The following is a 20,680-nucleotide window of genomic DNA, read 5'->3' as shown; positions in this document are numbered from 1 at the left end:
TAAATAGAGTAATTAGTTCCTGTCCTGCCAGGACTAGAAACTAGTCAAGGTCTTAGTCTAGGAGTCCCAAATGGATCTAGATTAGACTAAAGCCTACTGTCCCTCAACTAGGGCGCGCCCTCACAGTCACTCTCCTCTAGTGACTTATCTTCACTTACCGTTTGCCAGACATCTGGTCAGCCCGTCGACCAGTCTGAACTTCGTGCCAGCTATCTAATCAATCCGTTGACCTAATTAGATTTCGTACCAGATATCCGGTTAGCCCGTCGACCTATCTTAATTTCGTGCCAGCTATCTGATCAGCCCGTCGACCTAGCTGGGCTTCGCACCAGCTATCCAGTTGACCCCTCGACCTAGTTGGGCTTCACACCAGCTATCAGGTTGACCCATTGACCTAGCTGGGCTTCGCACCAGCTATCCGGTCAGTCCGTCGACCTAGCTGGATTTTTCCTGCACACTCAGTCAAAATATTAGATCACAACAAAAATGACTTAATCTATTTTGTCATTTATCAAAACCTGAGTTAAACCATTAGTGTTAATCGCACCAACAGTAATCATGGGATAGATTTGTCACATTAAGTATGGGTCAAATCCGTTAAAAATTAAGAATATACTTTCTCATGGAAATCATTTGTAGTTTTTTAATTTATCTTATAGATAGTCATGGGCCACTATGTGGGGACATTGTTCAAATAAATTAACATATTATATAAATTTGAGAAAACAAAACATCACAAGCGTTTGTAGTCCAACGGTTAGGATAATTGCCTTCCAAGCAATAGACCCGGGTTCGACTCCCGGCAAACGCATTTTTTTTTTTTTGCCTTTTCTAATTGTTATTTTTTTGCATTATGTATGCATAATAAAAGTAAAATTGTAGCATTTGCTATAAATAAAAACAAATAAATATTTTGGATGCGAAGGGTTTCGCATCCAAATCAGTCATGGGGTTTCGTTCCGTTCTCCTCCGAGCATCGCGGGCAAGGCTCAGATACTCGCCGTCGCCGGAGGACCCGCGCTTCCGGCGGTCCTTCTCTCAGCTTCTTCACTCGGAACCCGAAAGGTTTCCTCTCCTTTCCTTTCCCATGCCCTCCGCTTTAATTGAGGCGGCTTATTTGGCTCTGCAGACCTTCCTTCGGGATTGCGTTCGACATTGACGGTGTAATTATTCGAGGCCGAACCACCATCGGAGGCTCCTCTCACGCCCTTCGGAGGCTCTATCACGCCGACGGTATCGCCATACATATTTTGGCTTTACTCTTCTACCCCGCATCCAGTCGTTCTATTACTTGATTTAAGCATATGATTAAATTTACAGTTTTATGTGTGAAAAAAAATGTAATGTACAAAATGTGAAGGTTTCTTAGGAGGTTTTTTGAATTTACGTTGTATCATACTGGCGTCCATAATTAAGATAACTGTTAGAATGACTTCATGTTGGTGAAGTAAGGAAGTTAGCTTCTTTTGCTCCAGTTCATGTTTTCTTTTTCTTTTTGTTTTTTTTTTAAGTTTTGGGCTGTGTATCTTGCTTCTGCATCTGATGAGAGCGCAAATTTCTTCTTGGCAGGCACTCTCAAGGTTCCTTTTTTGTTCTTAACAAACGGTGAGCCTTGTCTATGGTTGTGTTTTAGTTTAATCTGATACAATGTGTTCGATTTCAATAAAGCGGACTTCAACTTTGTTAGATTGAATTTTTACTACTCAGTTAAATCTTCTCTCTACTTCTTTTGCAACAATAGATGATGTTTGTCACTCTGTAGTCTTTTTAATCTTATATTATTCACTTGACAAACACAGTAAATCTTTACTGGAGGGATAATTTTAGTACATCTCTCTTCTCTCTCCAACACACTCCTTAGTCTCTTTTAATCCTTCACTTAGCAAACATAGTAGAACCTTTACCGTTTTACTTGAGGGGGTTTCAATGACATTTCTCTCTCTCACATACACAAGTACACACAGTTTCCATATACGTACATGATAGATAATCTTTTTACTGAATAGGCTAATTGATGCCATTTTCATTCTGCCAACACACACATTGTTACATATGTCTACATGATAGATAGCCTCTATACTTGATAGATGCCTCTGTACTGAATAGGTTAATTGTTACCATTTTCATTATGTTTACGCTAAGCATGTCATGCTTGTTCAATATGAAGTGGAACCTACCTAAGTGATGGTAAGAAAAGTTACCTGAAACTTTAACTGTATAAATGTACAGGAGGTGGCGTCCCTGAAACTAAACGATCTTTGGAGTTGAGCGAGCTTTTGGGAGTTCCCATTTCACCTCTACAGGTTAGTTATATCCTTCATATATTTCTCCATATTTAGGATCATATTGACAAAGTTTAACTATTGATTTAGGATCATATGTAGCCGCATTTTCATACTGAAAAAAACCCTTATGGATTAACAAGTTTGTGTTAAAAGGAGCAGAATGAGTTAGGTTAGTTATAATAGGAAGATTCAAAACAACCTTTAGATTTTATAAGTAGAAAAGTTTAAGTCATTTAATTTAGAATGTGAAGAGTACATAGAGGGAAAATATATATTAATAATTAAGAGAAGCCCAATCAACCTTTGCTTTCTTTATGACATGGTCAAACAAATGGAGGGGAAGTTTATATAACTGACCAAAAATAGTCAGGATTGACTTCTTGTTTTTGTTTCTTGTACGCTAAGTAGTCTTTGCAAATGACAATCATGTGAAAACTGAAGATTGTAGAAGAAAACACACAAGATTTTTTTTCTTAATATTTATGTTTAAATTGTCACTGTAACAAAATTGTGAACTTAACATTGTTGTGTTTATATCAGTAGGCTGATGTTAGTATTAAAGGTCTTCCATCTTGTTATCAGACAGTTCCTTTCCTGCAGGGAAAAAGAAATGCACCTAAAATATTTAGTTTCACTTTTCCGACTAGTAACCGAATCTTTTTTAAGCTTTCTAAATTGGTATTTAGCATATGATCTCTCAAGGCTGTCAACTGATTGGATTGTGATGCAGGTAGTGCTCGGCCATTCACCTTTCCGACAATTGGTCAGCAGGTGCTGAAATTGGAAAAAATTAAAGCTTCAACAAAAATAATAACAATAATAAAAGGAAATTTACCTAATATATTGATGTGGTTTGTAGTTTATGAAATATGCAAGGAGGTTTATCTAAAGACTTCCCCTCAACACAATGCTTGTGTACAATAACAATCAAGATTGTCTCATAGAAGGATTCATTATCAAGGACAGAATATTGTATAATGAAATTTGTTACTTATAATATGCAGATTTGAGAATGAGCTTATAGTTGCAGTTGGAAAAGGAGAACCTTCCCTAGTGATGGCAGAGTATGGATTCAAGTAAGAAAAAAAACATCAGTATTCGTTTTCTTTGTTTTTGTTTTTTCCCTCCAGTTTCTGGAAGTGTGTTATTCCTAGCAGCCTTCTATTTTGTGTGCAGGAAAGTTCTTTCTATCAATGACTATGCTTCATACTTTAATCACATTGATCCCCTTTCTCAGTACAAAACCTGGAGTCTCAAGCAATCATTTGATAAAAATTGTAAATTAAGTTTCCAATCAAAATTTAATGTGCACTCTGAGAGGGTTAAAGGAGCATTTGTTGTCAGTGATCCTGTTGATTGGGGAAGGGATATTCAGGTACTCTTTTTCTTCACTTTCTTCCTGTGCAACTTATTTGCAAAATATTTACGTATGGTGATGTCTTGAGAATATGTATCATCATTTTTATTTCTTGCATCCCTGAGGCCCTGTACTTATGTCTCATCGTAATGTAAAAAACTCAGATCATGCTTTGTACAGAGTTCATTGTCGCCATGAGATTCATGTATCAGATCCCAACTAGTTAAGACTCATGTCTTCTTGTTGTTGTGTTTGGCCATTTGTTCCTTTGGTTATATAAATGATTTTTTCATTATTTATGTTGGTGAATTGTAGGTGCTGTGTGATATCTTAAGATATGGTGGACTTCCTGGTAAGGGAAATGGACATCAACCACCTTTATATTTTGCAGCGGATGATCTTGAATACCAGGTGTGATAAAATTTAGGCTATTGTTCACTTTTCATGTAGAAAGGCTGATGGAGAATGCCGATTGTAATTTGCGACTATGCATTTTTCTGAAATTTTGACATACTCCAACCTTAGTAGGCTGCATTTCCCTGCGAGCGTCTCGGGATGGGTGCTTTCAGGATAGCGCTGGAAAGCATATATAACAGGTACTAGATTTGGCTTTGGTAATTTCGTTAGAAAGTAATGTAATTTTACATATTCCTTAAACTCTTTACATCAAATGCAGAATTCATAGCAGCCCACTGGAGTATACATCTTATGGCAAACCCAATCCATCTGTGTTCAAGAATGCTGAATCTACTCTGACTAAACTAGCACTGACTACTTACCCGGCTAAGGAGACGAGGGTTAGCAAGAACTTTGCATTCAATATTATCTATATGATCGGAGATAATCCTAAAGTCGATGTCAATGGTGCCAAGAAGGTATGTGGTTATGAATTCAGAATAAACTTATACAGATCATTTCCAGTTTGTCATCAAGTGATGTGTAATCTTAGATTGTTGTTCATCCTTTCAAAAAGTAGACCATTTGACTAGTTTTTTGTGGTCAAGTTAACTGATGTTGGCTGTGATGTCTTGCTGCTTTGCTTACAATCTTGACATTATCATGATGAAATTCTCGATTACTGTCAGCATATCCACAAGGCTCGCTCTGATCTGTTTCTCCCCTGTTCTCTTTGAACTACTTGACCGCCGTTTGGTATATATATCAATCTAGCTTCCTTGACTGTTCTTTACTAATGATCTCTACCATTTCAAAAGAATGTATTGTATTTAACATTGGTCACTCAACAACTGATTGTAACTGTAACGACCCGGCCCCTTGGGCGGCTCAACTGGCGGCTCATTTGGCGGCCCCTTGACGGTCCCTTGGGCGGCCCGACTGGTGACCCCTTATGTCGTCGACCGACGACCCTCGGCCGTACCGTTACTCACATGGTCTTTCCACCCCTGGCCAGGGGATTTTTGCCTTCCTCAGGATTTGAACTCTAGCCCTCCAGGATAAATACTAGAGTTTATGAATCCTGGTAGCCAAGTGAGCGGCCAAATAAATTGTCACGCCCCAGAGGAGTCCCTGCCAGGGGAAATTCCGGCATCACCTCCCCTATACGGGTGACAATCTGAACCATTTTTACAGACACAATATACCTCAGCCACAGGCGGCTGGAATATACACACAACCACGCAATTTATATGCAGCATACTCGGCTGATACAATAAAAACACAACCACGCAGTTATATGTAAATCTAACAGCCCACTCGGCTATATCAAAACCAAACACAGCGGAAATACAATGGACAACACATACTAACTAAAAACGAAGACTGCTAGCCGGCTAGGCTTACACCACACAACAAAACAACACTCCAAAAATAAAATCAGAACACAAAGCTAAATACACAAGTTTCATATATCAAAATAAAAATAAACAAAAGCGGAGACAAGTCTTCTGATGTGACATGGGGACAAGCAAGCAGGATACTCCAAGCGACTCCATAAACAACCTGGTACCTGAAAAAGATAGTGTCCACGGGGGTGAGTTCAACAACTCAGCAGATACCTAGTTGACATGTATAGTAAACTATAACAAATAGTAATAACTATGGAGTACAGTCTCCTAGACAAAAGCTGTAAATGCACAATAAAAAAGGGTTGAAGAGAACTGTACTCACCAGAGCCTCCTATCATAATAGTCAGGTCGTCAGACCGACAGTATCATAAATCCTATATGCATGTCAAGCAAATGCATCCACCAAAATGCAGCACATAAAATGCAGCAAACACAAGCAATAAATGCATCAATGCGTATGATGCCAATGACATGTCATGGTCACCCCTGACATTAGTCAGCCATCTCACACACGATGGTGAGACCGAGTGGGTAGGGCTATGACAACCGTGCACTCTGCCTCACTGCTCCTGATGAGTGACCGAGTGGACGGGATGTTGTCGGAGTACACTTATCCTCCTATCCCAAATCATAAGTGGGGGAGCACAATGCTCTCATCTCCTGGTACACGATGACGGGGAGGGATCCCGGTGTGCTACCACGCTGCAGTCATACTACCCATGAGCGTCCCAACGGAGTACCACCGAGCAAAACTGACGTGCTACCATGCTGCGTCACGCTACCCATGAGCGGACCAGCGGAGCACCGACAGAGATGAAACTGACGATGTGCTCAACAATAATGGAGCAGACTATCACGCAGCATGCAATCATGCGAATGATGCATGACACTAAGCATGGCAAAATCCTGAACAGCATAGCAATATCCATATATATATAAAATGTGTACCATAGGACAATGAACCAAATCAAAAGTACACAGATCAGACAAGGTATAAAAACCTAGATCCTGAACATAATAAACATATGGTTGTGTCACTACCCCTATAAGCATGTATAATCAGGTAGGTACTAACATGAAGTGCATAATAAGTAAACAAAACAAGCATGTAACAGGTATCGGGTAGTGACCAACCGAAGCAAAGACGAACATATTCATTACTAAAGGTTATAACGTACTAAACATATCAACATGACATTATCAAAGATAAGTCAAGGTACCCGCTTCCAATAAGAAAATCGTATCTGTTCCGGTCCAAATCCGACGTCGAGATACTCGTCTCGCGTCAAAGTCCTGTAGTATATGGTATCCAGATTTAGCTAATTACATATAAATAAATTAGCTAAATCAAATCCTCGAGAAACTAACATAAATCCAGATCCAATTATAAACCCTAATTGGATCATCTAACTCCTCAATCGATTCTAACTAATCCAGTCGAATTAGAACTTGCAATAAGCAAAATCAATCATAGTATCTTACCCAATTTAGCCCTAATTCTACACATATATTAAATCCTTATGCCTTACCTCAAATCACAGCTTTGTTCTAGAACAAGAAGCTGCTGGAATCAGTGACTGCCGGATCCAAGAGCAACCCACAACACACTATACTTGCTGGAAACTTCACTGCTCGAACAAAAAGAGGATCAAGCAGTCAACAACACATAAGATCAAATACCCGATTCACTAATTAGGGCAACTCCCTTACCTCTACTATCACCGATCTGATGTAAAGAAATGAGTGGCACCGGCAGTGGAGAACTAGGGCACAATGGCAACACGGAGAGAAGGAATCCAACTAGGGCAGAGGGCACTAGGGCATCGGCGCTGCTCGGGTTGAGAGATGGCAGCGGCGTCGGTAGGGAACAGTGGCGACAACCGGCGCTAGGGCTGAGGAGCGGCGGTGGTGGCGTCGGCTAGGGCAAAAGGCTGCAAATCAGCAGTGGCTTGCCCTCAATCACTGGCTCCAGTGGCTCCGAGCGTTGGCAGCCGACTATTCGTTGAGAGGGGCTAGGGTAGAAGAAGCCGCGGCGGCGTAGGCTGTGGCAGTGGTGTCGGCGTTTATCAGGGGTCAGCTTCGGCACAAGAAGAGAAGAGAGGGGCTCGGGCAGGAAGAAGAGGAAGAGAGCTTGGCCGAGGGGTTTATTTGCGAGGGGGAGCGGCGGTTTTGCGTCGCCGATTGGGAGAGGGCGGTTAGGGCACGGGTTGGTTCGGCGGGGAAAGAAGAGGGGCGCGCACGGTTTCGGCGAGGAAGGGAAGAAAGAACATTTTCTCGCTTAAATGGGTAGCTTAAACAGGCTTTTCCCGGACTCCGTTTTTATCCTCGTAATCTGAGCCATACGAACTACGAAAATTCTCAGAAATTTTTTAAAAATTCCGAAAAATTTCCTTATCATTATTCGCTATTTTTCGGTATTTTACAGTAACTCAGTTCAAAAAAGTCCCACAAAAAGTGTGTTTTGAGAAAACATTTGTTTAGGGCTGGAACTGCTAGGTCTGTGGCATAATCGTCGCAACTTCCTTACTTTCCTATCGAACTTTGACATTGTTTCTTCTTGAGAAGATTCAAAATCTTCTTAAGACATGGTTTATTATCTGAATGTGCTTTAATTGTTTTGTTTTACTATTCTCCATTGCAGGCAGGACATCCTTGGTTTCCTATTCTGACTAGGACTGGGGTGTTCAAGGGTAAAGACAATGACGAACACTTTCCAGCAGACCTGGTAGGTCAATTTACTTATCTTACTGTAAAATCTTTCGACTTGCGATATGCTAAGGCACTTTCATTGCTAGGATTTAAGTTTCGTACTAAACTGTATGCTATTACTGTTTCTAATATTAGCTATCGATTTGTTTGCCTACCAAGTTCTGATACGAATGTAAACTAACGCAAGATAGCCGGACTTTCTTTCTTTCTTTGATGCTACTCTAGGTGGTGGATACTGTTGAAGAGGCTGTCGATTTTATCCTGAAGAAGGAGAACATACAATCATGACGACTATTTGTTTTATTTTCATTTGTCCAAAGAAACCAAAGTCGGGCGATGCACGGGATGAATGAATGATTCCGGTCAATTCAATAATTTCAAGCCCCGATTGTTTCAACTGCGGATTCGATGGAGATGCAAACTCATGCCTCAGTTGAATTTACAAATGACCTATTTATTCTTTCTCGGAAACTTTTAAGTATTTAGCCATAGTTCTTTCCTATGATTCAATGGTATCGACTGATTTACCCTGAAACCTAAATGAATTTTGGCAAATTTATATGTAAACTTAATTTTAATATAAATCCAAGCTCCTTATCTACATTTCTCACCGGATGTGGATGTAACATATAACGGTCCTATTTTTACTCAAAAATGCCATTTAAAATCTTTCGGTGGCTTCAAATAATTTGTCATTTTTATTAAGATTATATTTTATATTGTAGTAATTACGGTTTTGTAGTTGTTTAACTACAAATTATAATAGTTGTAATTTGTAATTGTAGAACCATTATAGTTTTGTAGCTGTTATAATGCACTTGATCGGTTTAGGATTTAGGATTTAGGTTTTAGGTGAAAAATATAGATAGGATAATAATAAGAAGAGTATTTAATGATAGTTATGTTATTTTACAATGTGGAGTGTTGTTTTGATAAAAAATTATACTAGGGGTGTAATCGAGTCGAGTTGAGTCGAACTTTTGAATGTTTTAGTTTGACTTGTTTATAATCGAGTCGAGTTCAAACTTTTTTTAACGAATATATTCATAGTTCATGAAGTTATTCGAACTTTTATGAGTATAAATGAGCTTAATAAATATAAATTATAAATTTAAATATTGATTAAAAATTAAATTATATATTTAAAGAAAAATTATAATATTTTTATTAAAATTTATAATTTTATTTTAATAAATAAATTTAATATATTTATCTATATTTTTCATAAATAAAGTGTAAAATCTATAAATTTAATATCAAAATTATTATTCTTTCATTTAAAAGTTAATTCAAGATTTTAATGAACATGTTTACAAATTAAAGAGTTAAGTATTGTGAAATTTGAGTTTGATTTATTTATCTTAATGAGTTTTATTAAATGAGTTTTCATTGAATCATTGCTAAATTATATTGGACGGCCTTGGACTATTTAAGGAAAAAAAACATACTTCTTGATTTTTGGCCCATTGTAAAGCCTACACCTAAGGAAAATATTATTATAATTAAGTGTAAAATGATAATAATTTAAAACTCCTAAACATTTAGGAATTTTAAAATGCTGAAGGAGTTTATTTTAAAAAAGTAATGTTTTTTTCCCTTTAGATATATGATCTGGAGGTAGTTTGGGACATGAAAGGAATTAAGAAGAGGAAAGGGAGCATTTGTGTCATTAGGAAGGAGAAGGCTTTAGGGATTTTAGTGAGTGCATATAAGTACTGTTGACAGGGAAGAAAAAGGGGTTTTTTTTCGTGAGAGGAACAAGAGGCCGCCGCCAGGGGAAATGGAGTCACCTTCTTCCTCTCGGGCTCCTCGCCGGCGCCGACGCCGGCCACAGGCCGCTCCATCTCCCCCTCTCCATCTCCCGCTTGTGACTTCGCCACTGGAGCAACCCACCGCCGCTCTTCTTCCTCCGCCTCGCGACGCCGTCACCACCCTCCTCCTCCACCTCATTGCGATAGTACGGCTGGACACGCCGCCGCCGGGGAGTGTTTTCTCCTTCGTTTTTCTACCTCGGCTGCCAACAGAGAGGAGAGAGGGGTTTCTTCATCTCTCTCGCGCTCCTCGCAGGTGGCAAGGCCGGCTGCAGGTCTCCGACCACTGCTCTTCTCCTCCTCACCTCTTCCTGTGGTCGGCATAGCCTCTGTTCTCCTCGAGATGCTGCCGTCGGAGCCGCCTCAGTTCGCCGGAGCCGCCGCAGGCCGCCCCTCTCACTACTTTCTCTCTTTTCCTCGCTGCACCGCCGTCGGCGGACCACTGCCGCCTTCTCCCGCAATCGCTGCCACCTCCCGCAGGTGTTGCCACCGGTAGCCACAGCTGCCGGCAGCCGCCGCTGCCCCTTTCGACGGCCCCATAGCTAGCTCCGGCGTCCTGACAGTCCGTATCGACGGCTGTACATTTGTTGTCTCCACTGCTTTTGGTGTAGATCCCGCCCTCCGCGGTGTTTCTAGACATCCATTGTGTTTTCCGGCCATCGAGCCATGATGTTCTGCTCTTTGTATTACTGCTATGATGGTGAGACATTTTACCAGCCGGCATAGGAGCCGTTAGTGTGTGTCGTATCCCGGCCTGTGAGCCAAGGACATATTCTGACCTACATGCCACCTGGGCTGCGACAACTTGATCAGTAGCTCGACCAGCTCATCCATCCATCCCAGGGTGCCCCCCGGGCCAGGGTAAGTTCTCGTACTCGGTATCTGTTCATTTTATTGCTATACTATTATGCGATTACTTATACGTATGTGGGATTCGCCTCGAGCACCGAGGTACCAGAGACCGGGGGAACGCGGTCGCTGGATACAGGTACAGTTGGCCGAAGGAGGACTTCTGACGATCTGGTCAACGTAGAGGACAGCTCACCACCGGGTCAAGAGGATGCGGTCAACCCTCCAGACACGTCATACCGGCAGGTTCGTCTTCTCAGCTTCAAGACAGGAACAATATAAATAAAAGCATTTTATTTTATTTTTAAAAAATATTTTCATGATTGTTGTATAATTGAAATATACTTAAATTAATTTGTTATAAAGTTAGTTTTCTGTCATCTACAAAGTAATAATTCCATAGACGATGTATTTTCTTTTTTTAAAAAAAAATTAATGAATTTTTTATTATGTTACATAGATAGTTTTACTTGGATTTCAATCGATCCCAACTGTTAAAGTTAAATGCAAATCGACGTACAGCATACTGCCAACGCATCAATCTCCGTCTCCCGATCAACAACCAATCAGATCACAGATCCTTGGCCTATAAATATCAATGCATCGAACCCTACTTGACCCATCGCTTCGGGTTTCAAAATTCCCACCTACCCCTTCGATTGTCGCTCCAAATCGCTCGTTAGGGATTGCGATGGCGCCGAAGGCCGAGAAGAAGCCGGCGGAGAAGAAGCCAGCGGAGGACAAGGAGAAGAAGGCCGAGAAGACCCCCGCCGGTAAGAAGCCCAAGGCCGAGAAGCGCATCCCCTCCAAGGATGCCGCCGCCGGTGGTGATAGGAAGAAGAAGAAGGTCAAAAAGGGGACGGAGACCTACAAGATCTACATCTTCAAGGTGCTCAAGCAGGTGCACCCCGACATCGGCGTCTCCAGCAAGGCCATGTCCATCATGAACTCCTTCATCAGCGACATCTTCGAGAAGCTCGCCCAGGAGGCCTCCAGGCTCGCTCGCTACAACAAGAAGCCCACCATCACCTCCCGCGAGATCCAGACCTCCGTCCGCCTTGTCCTCCCCGGGGAGCTCGCCAAGCACGCTGTCTCCGAAGGCACCAAAGCCGTGACCAAATTCACCAGCTCGTAACTGAGATTTGCTTTGTTGTTTCCTAGATTTGCGTTGTGGTGTAGAAGCTTAGCAGATTTCAAGCTTTGGTTTCCTCCTCCGTCCTTGTTCTATGTTTCACCGCTTTCTTTGATTTCGATTGATACAAAAATGGCTCTCTGTCTCTCTTCTTTTTCTAGATTAAGTCTAACAATTTTGCTCTTTCCTTTCTACTTTTTCTACGATGCCTGTTCCTCGCGATTTGATAGCATTCTGAAAATTTGTGAACATAAAATAATGTCTTAAGATTTATCTAGAAATCTATTCTACGAAGCAACACTCTTTTCTCATGATTCTACAAGAAAAAAATCTTCAACCTTCACGCCATCCAAACTAAGGAACTACTGCACTGAGTTAACTAGGTTTTCACTGAAGCTCCACACCCGCATTGTTTCTGAAAACAAAATTTAGGACGGTATTCAGTCTGGTAATATGATCGAACCGTCAAACAATTACGATGAAATCGATCACAAAGGTAAAATTGTAAATGAGGAAGGACTAATGCTTTTTGTTATTGCAAGATGAAGATGAACTTGCTAATCACGAGAGCCTCAATGAAGAAAAATGGGATCTCGTTAGCAAAATTTAGAGATAGATTGACAATGAAGATCTAATACGGTTTTGGAAAATTTGAAATCCTAGACCATTCAAACAAATGTGATCCCAAATAAAAAAATACATAAAAACTTTTTTTATCGAAAAAGCTCTACGTGGACTCGAGGAACTAATTCAACTTATTCGTGGCAATGCCACGAATAAGTTGAATGAGTTCATATTGGTTTGAAATAAATATTAAAAAAAAAATCCAATTCAAATCTGATTTGACCCTCACCATAATCCGAACCCAAATAATCTGACCAACTTGAATAATTCGAATAACTTGATAACAAATGACTTTTATTTATTTAATTTTTTATTCTTATTTAAGGGTGTAAATGAGTGAAATCTCTGGCGAATTAATCAGGTCACGATTCGAAAAAAAAATTCTTTTGAGTTCGTTTGATTAAGTTAACGACTCAAGCTCGAGTCTGATTTTGAGATTGAAAATATTATTCAACCGAGTTTGAGGTTTGAGTTTAACAGTATTTAGTTCGTGATCTCACAAACATATTCATTATATATATATATATATATATATATATATATATATATATATATATATATATATATTATGTCCGAAAACGGAAAAGTGGAAAGTTGGAGATGTGGCTGCTACGTTGACTAATTGTAGATCGCGCTCCGCTCCGCAAAAGAAGCAACATCAGTGCCAAATCAGGGAAGGGGTCCCGACTTTGACTCTCAGATGCTTAAGTCAATCACCGAAACAATAGTGTAAAGCGGAGCAACAATAACGCAAGCACGAATAGTGAATAATGGAAAAAGTGTATCTCCGTCGATGATTGACCCCCCTATATAGAGCCCTAGCGGGCGTCGTACACACTCCTCGAGATGTGAATACGTTTTCTAATACGTCCTATGAAAGGACCTATCAGGAAAGTACCTTTGACACCATACCTTAACAGGATATGTATATCCCTAACAAGACAGTAGAAGATTTCGCCGTACGATCCGTCTGTAGACTATACCTCGTTTCAGCGACACTATCTCCCAAAAGAATATCGAAAGATACGATAATGATCCCGCTGCTTGGCCGAGCGGGGTAGCTGCTCGGCCGGGACTTCTCCGCTCCGTTGATGGTCAGGTCATGTTGCTTGGCCGAGCGACAACGCCACTCGTCCGGGACTCCCCAGCTCCGTTGATGACCAGATCACGTTGTTTGGCTAAGCGGGGTAGCCACTCGGCCATGACTCCTCCCGATCTGTCAACCTCAACTTCTCTTCGTTGCAGTGCCCGGATATAATTGCTTGTCACTCTCGATTGAATAAGCTCTTCTGTCTCCTCAGCGTCTTGTCGTTCCGCACTATAACTATCCCGTGGTAATTTTGATGTGATCAACCAAGTCAACTTAGGTCCGGTTGGTATTTAACCCCTGTGTCTAAGTGTGCATGAACTTAGGAGCATAAAAAGTCGAGCAAAAGACGCAGCTAGAGAGAAGGACGACACGGGAGAGAGTAGACGGGCTCAGTGCGTCCGAGGGACGAGGTGCTGCGAAAGAGTATGCAAGCGGACGAAAAGAGAGCATGTGGTGTTTCCAAGGGATGAGAAGTCGGGGTGGAAGATTGCTCAGGGAGACGAACAAAAGACGTAGCTAGCGAAAACAATGACACGGGAGAGAGCCAACAGGCTCGGTGCGTCTGAGGGACGAGCCACTGCGGAAGAGTACTCTGTCGGATGAGAATGAAGCACGCGATGGTTATGAGGGACAAGAAGACAGAGCGGAAGACTGCTCGAAGACCGGAAGACTGCTCAAAGACCAGAAGTTGGGTTCGGGTGAGTTTTATTCTGGATGACCGATATCACCCAAGCGAGCGGAGCCAGAGCGGAAGGCCCGGACCAATGCAAGCGGAAACGAAGCGGAAGGCCGGGACGGAAAGTCAATAGAATGTTGACTTTCTGAATTCAGGCGCTCGGATTCCTTCTGGGTGCTCGGAGCAGAAATTTATCCGAAACGGGGTGTGACACGTTACGTTGCGACAAGGATAAAAGTTTATTCTCCCCAGACGCTAAGAACCCTTTTAGTCGCCCCGACCAGGGCTATAACTACAACCCTCGTCCCAATGATTCAAAACAACACTTGTGATTGATTCATATTCAGTTCTATTCTATAATCTAGTGCTTTAATTGCTATAAAGAGGCTTCTCTGCCTGAAGGCGAGTTTAGTGAGCATTCAATTTCTTTGGATTAACAACTTCCCCGGTTTAATCAAGTAAATCGTTTGTGCCTCTTCCTTTCTTTATTTAAGTCTCTTATTTCTTCTATGCAAGTGTTGATTCTTATTAAGTTATAAAGTTCAAGGAAGGTTCGTTTTATTTTACAGGGCTATTCACTCCCTCTAGCCAGCTGCCAAGGGACCTACAATTGGTATCAGAGCGGGTTCACTTCAGGAGGACTAACCGCCGAACGAACCACATGAGATGGTCGGACTGAACATCAACCCATCGAAATTCGAGGGGGAATTCATATTTTGAAGACATCGAACGGAGGCATATTTTAAAACTAATTTTAATATTTTACTAACAATTAAGTATGATTTTGATATGCCCAAAAGCAAAAAGGAAAAGAACTTGAGGAGCATCGATGGACTGAAGGGCAGCGCAACAACTTCTTGGCTAATGGTAAACCTGAGTTCCACATTCTAAGTATTCTGCCTACTTAGGATCTCAACAGAATCGGCAAGTACAATAGTGCAAAAGAACTTTGAGAAAAGTTCTTGAAACTCCATGCAGAATCTAAAGAAGTCGAACCCAACTCCGAGTCGTCGTCAGAAGAATCCGAGACCGAGGAAATTTCCAGAACAACTCTTATAACTGAGTACCTACATGAAGACAATGAAAGCTCATTCGAGATGAGCATCGTTGAAGGGGGAGAGTTTTCGGACAAAAGTATCAATGAAGGGGGAGGAACATCAGAAGAAATCATCCTTACAGGGGAGCATCAGATTCTGACATCGATAAGGTAAGTCAGGTACGATCTCTTCCTCCTAACAAATTATTTCAGTTCATAAAACTACTATCAAAAAATTACTGTAAGTTAGAAAAAAAAATAAAGAGTTAAATCAACTTTAGTTCTATTTTGTCGATTAGAAGATCTCAACAAGATTAAAAATAAAAATAAAAAACTTAAAACAGAAATTGAGGATTTTGAGAAATTGAAAATGAGAACACAAATTTAAAATATCAAATAGAAAACTTAAAAAATTCTGCATGTTTAAATTTATCTGCTTCAGCTTTCAGGAAATATAATGGATTAAATTGATAATTTAGATATTACAAGAGAAAAATTAGAAAATTATCTAGAAAGTATATTACTCGGAAATTTTTAATTAATCTAGTAGGAAGAAATTTATATTGAGTTCTAAAAACATGCTTAAGCTAAGTGCTTTTTTTGGCTTTCAGAGAGACAATTAAATGTTTAATTTTTTTAAATGACTTTGTCTATAATTGGTTGTTGTTCTAATTACCAAGAAGGTCTAGTGCTTCGCCATATCTTGGAAGTCAATTATTGAAATAAGTATTTAATTGACTAACTGTTAAGCAGTTTATTGTTATAAAAATGTTTTAAATTGTTTGTAAAAAAATTATTTAAAAATTAATTAGAAGTTAATCTTTCTGAGAAAGATAACTATCACGGTGAAAAAGACCTTATTTTTTTGTTTAATGATAATTTCATCTTTATATGAAATTTTTTATCTGCCTTATATATGTTAAATATTTATTAAACCGTTATTGATAAATCCAAAACTTTCGAAGCTTAAACTTTAATTTTTTTTCCCTTAAATTTTTTAGACTTTCCAAGGTATATTTTTAATGTACCCTACTTTTAATGTAATAAAAAACAGGAGTAGTAAAGATTAAGTCTAGGGAGAGGGTAATATAATTTTTAATTTGGTAGTACAATTTTTAATTTTTGTACTTGTAAAAAATTTATAACTGTTATTTTTGTAGGTTTAACCTAACTTAACTTGAGTTTGCTCACATCAAAAAGGGGGAGATTGTAAGTACGCTGTGGTAGTTTTGATGTAATCAACCAAGTCAGGTTAGGTCATGTTGGTATTTAACCCTTGTGTCTAAGTGTGTATGAGCTTAGGAGCATAGGAAGTCGAGCGAAAGACGCAGCTAGCGAGAAGGACGACACGGGAGAAAGCCGACGAGGTTGGTGCGTCCAAGGGACGAGGTGGTGTGGAAGAGTACGCGGGCGGACGAGAAGGGAGCGTGTGTTGTTTCTGAGGGACTAGAAGTCGGAGCGGAAGATTGCTCGGGGAGACGAGTAAAAGACGCAGCTAGCGAGAAAGACGACATAAGAGAGAGTCGATGGGCTCAATGCGTTCGAGAGACGAGTCGTTGTGGAAGAGTACACTAGCGAACGACAAGGAAGCACGCGGCGGTTCCGAGGGACAAGAAATAGGAGCGAAAGACTACTCGAAGGTCGGAAGTTGTGTTTGGGTGAGCCCTATTCCGGATGACTGAGATCACCCATGCAAACGGAGTCGGAGCAGAAGACCTAGACCAATGCTCGCGGAACCGGAGCGGAAGGCCTAGACGAAAAGTCAATAGAATGTTGACTTTCGAATTCGGGCGCTTAGAACTCTTCCGAGCGCCCGGAGTAGAAATTTATCCGAAATGTGACGTGGCGGTTCCGTTTCTGCGAGGATAAAAGTTTATCCCCCCTAGGCACCTGGAACCCTTCCTGGCGCCCCAACCAGGACTATAAATCCAGCCCTAGTTCCAATGGTTCAAAACAACACTTATGATTAATTTCTATTCAGTTTTGTTCTGTAATCTAATGCTTTAATTGTTATAAAGAGGCTTCTCTCCCTGAATGAGAGTTTAGTGAGCGTTTAACTTTTTTAGATTAACAACTTATACGGTTGTAACCAAGTTAATAATTTATGCCTCTTCCTTTCTTTATTTAAGTCTCTTATTTCTTTTATGCAAGTATTGATTTTTATTAAGTTATAAAGTTCGAGGAAGGTTCGTTTTATTTTGCAGAGCTATTTACCCCCTCTAGCTGGCTGCCAAGGGACATACACGCACTAAGTGTTTCTCACCGATCGGACACTGATTGCTTTGATCGACCGCTGTAGATGTCCTCCACTCTGCCACCTTAGACGAGCCCTTTGACATTCTGGCGTTGACCACCTTGACTTTGATCTCCACCTCGACAGCTAACCCGTGCTGAGCGGGCCCTCCTTTATCACCGTATCACTAGTCTCCCTCTCAAGTCTAGTTAAAGAAGGTTGCAAGTCTGACTGACTGGGCAAGTAGAGTCTTCGGTGTTTTCCGCATCCGATCGGACAACATATGCTCCAAAGTTTTTGATCGGCACAGCTGTCTACGTCGTTCGACTTCCTATCGCCACTTTGTTGGTTGTCGCACTTGTTCATTTATGCATCGACACTCGGCTCGAGTAGGACTACGATCTACTTTCCATTTTGTGAAAATCTCTAAGTGTGGTTCCATGTCCTCTCGATCGTCGATGTGATGAGTCGCTGGGATGCTCGAGCGATCACTTCAACGCTATCGAACAACATCATTTTAGTGAAAACTGATGCATCTCGACGTCGCATGTTTCCCGATCGACCTTATTCTCGGCTTATATATTCGTCGATCCTTTGCATTTGTCATATACTTAGTTGTAGAGTGGCCGATCAGTCGTTAAATGTGGTAGACTCGGTCTCATAACTGACACTCGGCTAATGAAGGTGCGGACTTAGGTTTAAGGTCGTCGCTCAACCGTTGGTGCAGACATAGTTTAAGGTCGCCGTTCGATTGTTGATGTAGACGTGGGTTTAAGGTCGTCACTCTACCCGTTGGTGAACACTAGAGTTTATAGTTGTCGCTCGACTGTTGATGTAGATGTGGGTTTAAGGTCACCACTCGATCGTTGGTGAAGATTAGGGTTTAAGGTCGTCACTTGACTGTTGACGTAGACGTGGGTTTAAGGTCACCGCTCGACTGTTGGTGAAGACTAAGATTTATAGTCGTCGCTCGACTGTTGGTGAAGACTAGGGTTTATAGTCGTCGCTCAACTATTGACGTAGACATGAGTTTAAGGTCACCGCTTGACCGTTGGTGAAGACTAGGGTTTAAGATCGCCACTCGACCTTTGACGTAGACGTGGGTTTAAAGTCGCCGCTCGACCATTGGTGAAGACTAGGGTTTATTGTCGCTACTCGACTGTTGGTGAAGATTAGGGTTTATAGTCACAGCTCGACTGTTGATGAATACTAGGGTTAATAGTCGTCACTCGTCTGTTGACATAGATGTGGGTTTAAGGTCGCCGCTCGACCGTTAGTGAAGACTAGGGTTTAAGATCGTTGCTCAACCGTTGACGTAGACGTGAGTTTAAGGTCGCCGCTCGACCGTTAGTGAAGATTAGAGTTTATAGTCGTCACTTGACTGTTGGTGCAGGCATGAGTTTAAGGTCGCCGCTCGACCGTTGGTGGATACTAGGGTTTATAGTCATCTTTCGACTGTTGATGAAGACTAGCGTTTATAGTCGTCGCTCAACTGTTGGTGAAGACTGGGGTTTATAGTCGCCGCTCGACTTTTAACTTGGCCGATCGACGTAAGAGTACTCTTGAACACTTGGGAATTTATTCATCGTTCACCTATGTTTACAGGACATACTCTATTGCAATTTTTATTTATATTCAACCATGCACCTCTCATATGGCCCTATAGGGACGGAGATGGTTCGCGCTCTAGGGTCGATCGAGCTTTCTTTCATCCTCGTCCTGCATGTAGTAGGCTCCTGAACGGAGTTTCTGAATGACCTTGTAGGGACCACCCCACGGTGCTTCGAGCTTGGCGACGTCGTCGACCGACTTTATGCTTTTCCACACAAGATCGCCGACCTGAAAGGACCTTGGGATTACCTTCTGATTGTAGTTCTACTTCATGCGCTGTCAATACGCCATCAGCCGGGCGACAACCTTGTCCTGTCCCCGAACGGATGCATGCTCTGCCCGGTCTCCATATCCTATTTGATGCCCGACCGCTGATGTCGCACTCATGCATTTGGCGTTTGATCAACGCTTGTTATTGTTGTTGCTCGACTATCCTTGCCGCTCGGGTTTGTATAAGCATATCGAGCTCCTTGTTTGTCAGGGCCACTGTGGTGAGTCGTCCAACGTCCTCCATCTTCGCGATTTGGATGTAGGCTACGTTTCTACAAACGACGCTAAAATGATCTTATCCGAAAACGGGAAGGTGGAAAGCTAGGGATGTGGCTGCTACGCTGATTGGCTGTAGACCGCACTCCGCTCTACAAAACAAGCAACGTCAGTGCTGAGTCAGGGGAAGGGGTCCCGGCGTTGGCTTTCAGACACTCAAGTCAGTCACCGGAACTGTAGTGGAAAGCGGAGCAACAGTAACGCAAGCACGAATAGTGAATAATGAAAAACACGTACCTCCGCTAGTGATGGACCTCCCTTTATATAAAGCCCTGGTGGGCGACGTGCACACTCCTTAATGTGTGAGCACGTTCTCTAATACATCCTATGAAAGGACATGTCAGGAAAGTACCTCTGACATCATACTTTTACAGGGCATGCATATCCCTAACAAAAGAGTAAAAGCTTACGCCGTACGATTCGCCTGCCGACCATGCCTCATGTCAGCGGTACTATCTCCTAAAAGGATATCAAGAGATATGACAATGGTCCCGCTGCTTGGCCGAGCAGGGTAGCCGCTCGGCCGGGACTCCCTTCTCCGTTGATGACCAAGTTTCACTGCTTGGCCGAACGGGGTGCTGCTTGTCCGGGACTCCCCAGCTCCGTTGATGACTTGGTCATGCTATTTGGCCAAGCGGGGTAGCCGCTCGGCCTAGACTCCTTCCACTCTGTCAACCTCAGCTTCTCTTCGTTGTGGTGCCCGGATATAATTGCTTGCCACTCCTAATCGGACAATCTCTTCTGTCTCATCAGCATCTTGCCGTTATCCACTAAGTGTCTCTCGCCGATCGGACAATGATTGCCCCGATCAACTGTTGTAGTTGTCCTCCGCTTGACCACCGTAGGCAAGCCATTTGACACTCTGACATTAGCCACTTTTACTTTGACCTCCAGCTCTACAGTTGACCCGTGTTGG

General features: G+C 41.7%; 2 protein-coding genes and 1 non-coding gene across 4 annotated transcripts; all 3 read left to right on the top strand.

Annotated features, from left to right (window-relative positions):
• The first annotated feature begins 739 nt into the window (after positions 1–739).
• TRNAG-UCC lies at positions 740–811 on the top strand. The gene has a single exon. It is a non-coding gene; the product is annotated as a tRNA-Gly (tRNA).
• Positions 812–918: 107 nt separating this feature from the next.
• LOC122021398 (uncharacterized protein YKR070W-like) lies at positions 919–8,759 on the top strand. Its single transcript, XM_042579519.1, has 12 exons — positions 919–1,065; positions 1,130–1,233; positions 1,570–1,605; positions 2,230–2,303; positions 3,016–3,056; positions 3,290–3,361; positions 3,462–3,660; positions 3,958–4,053; positions 4,171–4,238; positions 4,319–4,517; positions 8,089–8,172; positions 8,382–8,759. The coding sequence occupies exons 1-12, from the start codon at positions 947–949 to the stop codon at positions 8,442–8,444; spliced, it is 1,155 nt and encodes a 384-aa protein (XP_042435453.1). The 5' UTR covers positions 919–946; the 3' UTR covers positions 8,445–8,759.
• A 1,947-nt stretch (positions 8,760–10,706) lies between these two features.
• LOC122020446 (histone H2B-like) lies at positions 10,707–12,081 on the top strand. Of its 2 annotated transcripts, none has more exons than XM_042578380.1 (2): positions 10,707–11,062; positions 11,339–12,081. In XM_042578380.1, exon 2 carries the CDS (start codon positions 11,415–11,417, stop codon positions 11,949–11,951), a length of 537 nt encoding a protein of 178 aa, XP_042434314.1. In that variant the 5' UTR covers positions 10,707–11,062; positions 11,339–11,414; the 3' UTR covers positions 11,952–12,081. The 2 variants fall into 2 exon arrangements, with proteins under 2 accessions (XP_042434314.1, XP_042434312.1); XM_042578378.1 differs by having other exon boundaries at positions 11,277–12,081.
• The last annotated feature ends 8,599 nt before the right edge of the window (positions 12,082–20,680 follow it).

This window comes from Zingiber officinale, chromosome 9A (genome assembly GCF_018446385.1).
Source record: "Zingiber officinale cultivar Zhangliang chromosome 9A, Zo_v1.1, whole genome shotgun sequence".
NCBI lineage: Eukaryota > Viridiplantae > Streptophyta > Magnoliopsida > Zingiberales > Zingiberaceae > Zingiber > Zingiber officinale.
The sequence above is the reverse complement of the archived record's forward strand: the minus strand, read 5'-3'. Positions and strand labels throughout refer to the sequence as shown.

Bases quoted from the DNA above. Each gene is read 5' to 3' on its own strand.
- LOC122021398 (XM_042579519.1), top strand. From the start codon at position 947: ATGGGGTTTCGTTCCGTTCTCCTCCGAGCATCGCGGGCAAGGCTCAGA. The intron at 1,234-1,569 runs GTATCGCCATAC...TCTTCTTGGCAG, and splicing joins GAGGCTCTATCACGCCGACG to GCACTCTCAAGGTTCCTTTT. The intron at 3,661-3,957 runs GTACTCTTTTTC...GGTGAATTGTAG, and splicing joins ATTGGGGAAGGGATATTCAG to GTGCTGTGTGATATCTTAAG.
- LOC122020446 (XM_042578380.1), top strand. From the start codon at position 11,415: ATGCATCGAACCCTACTTGACCCATCGCTTCGGGTTTCAAAATTCCCA.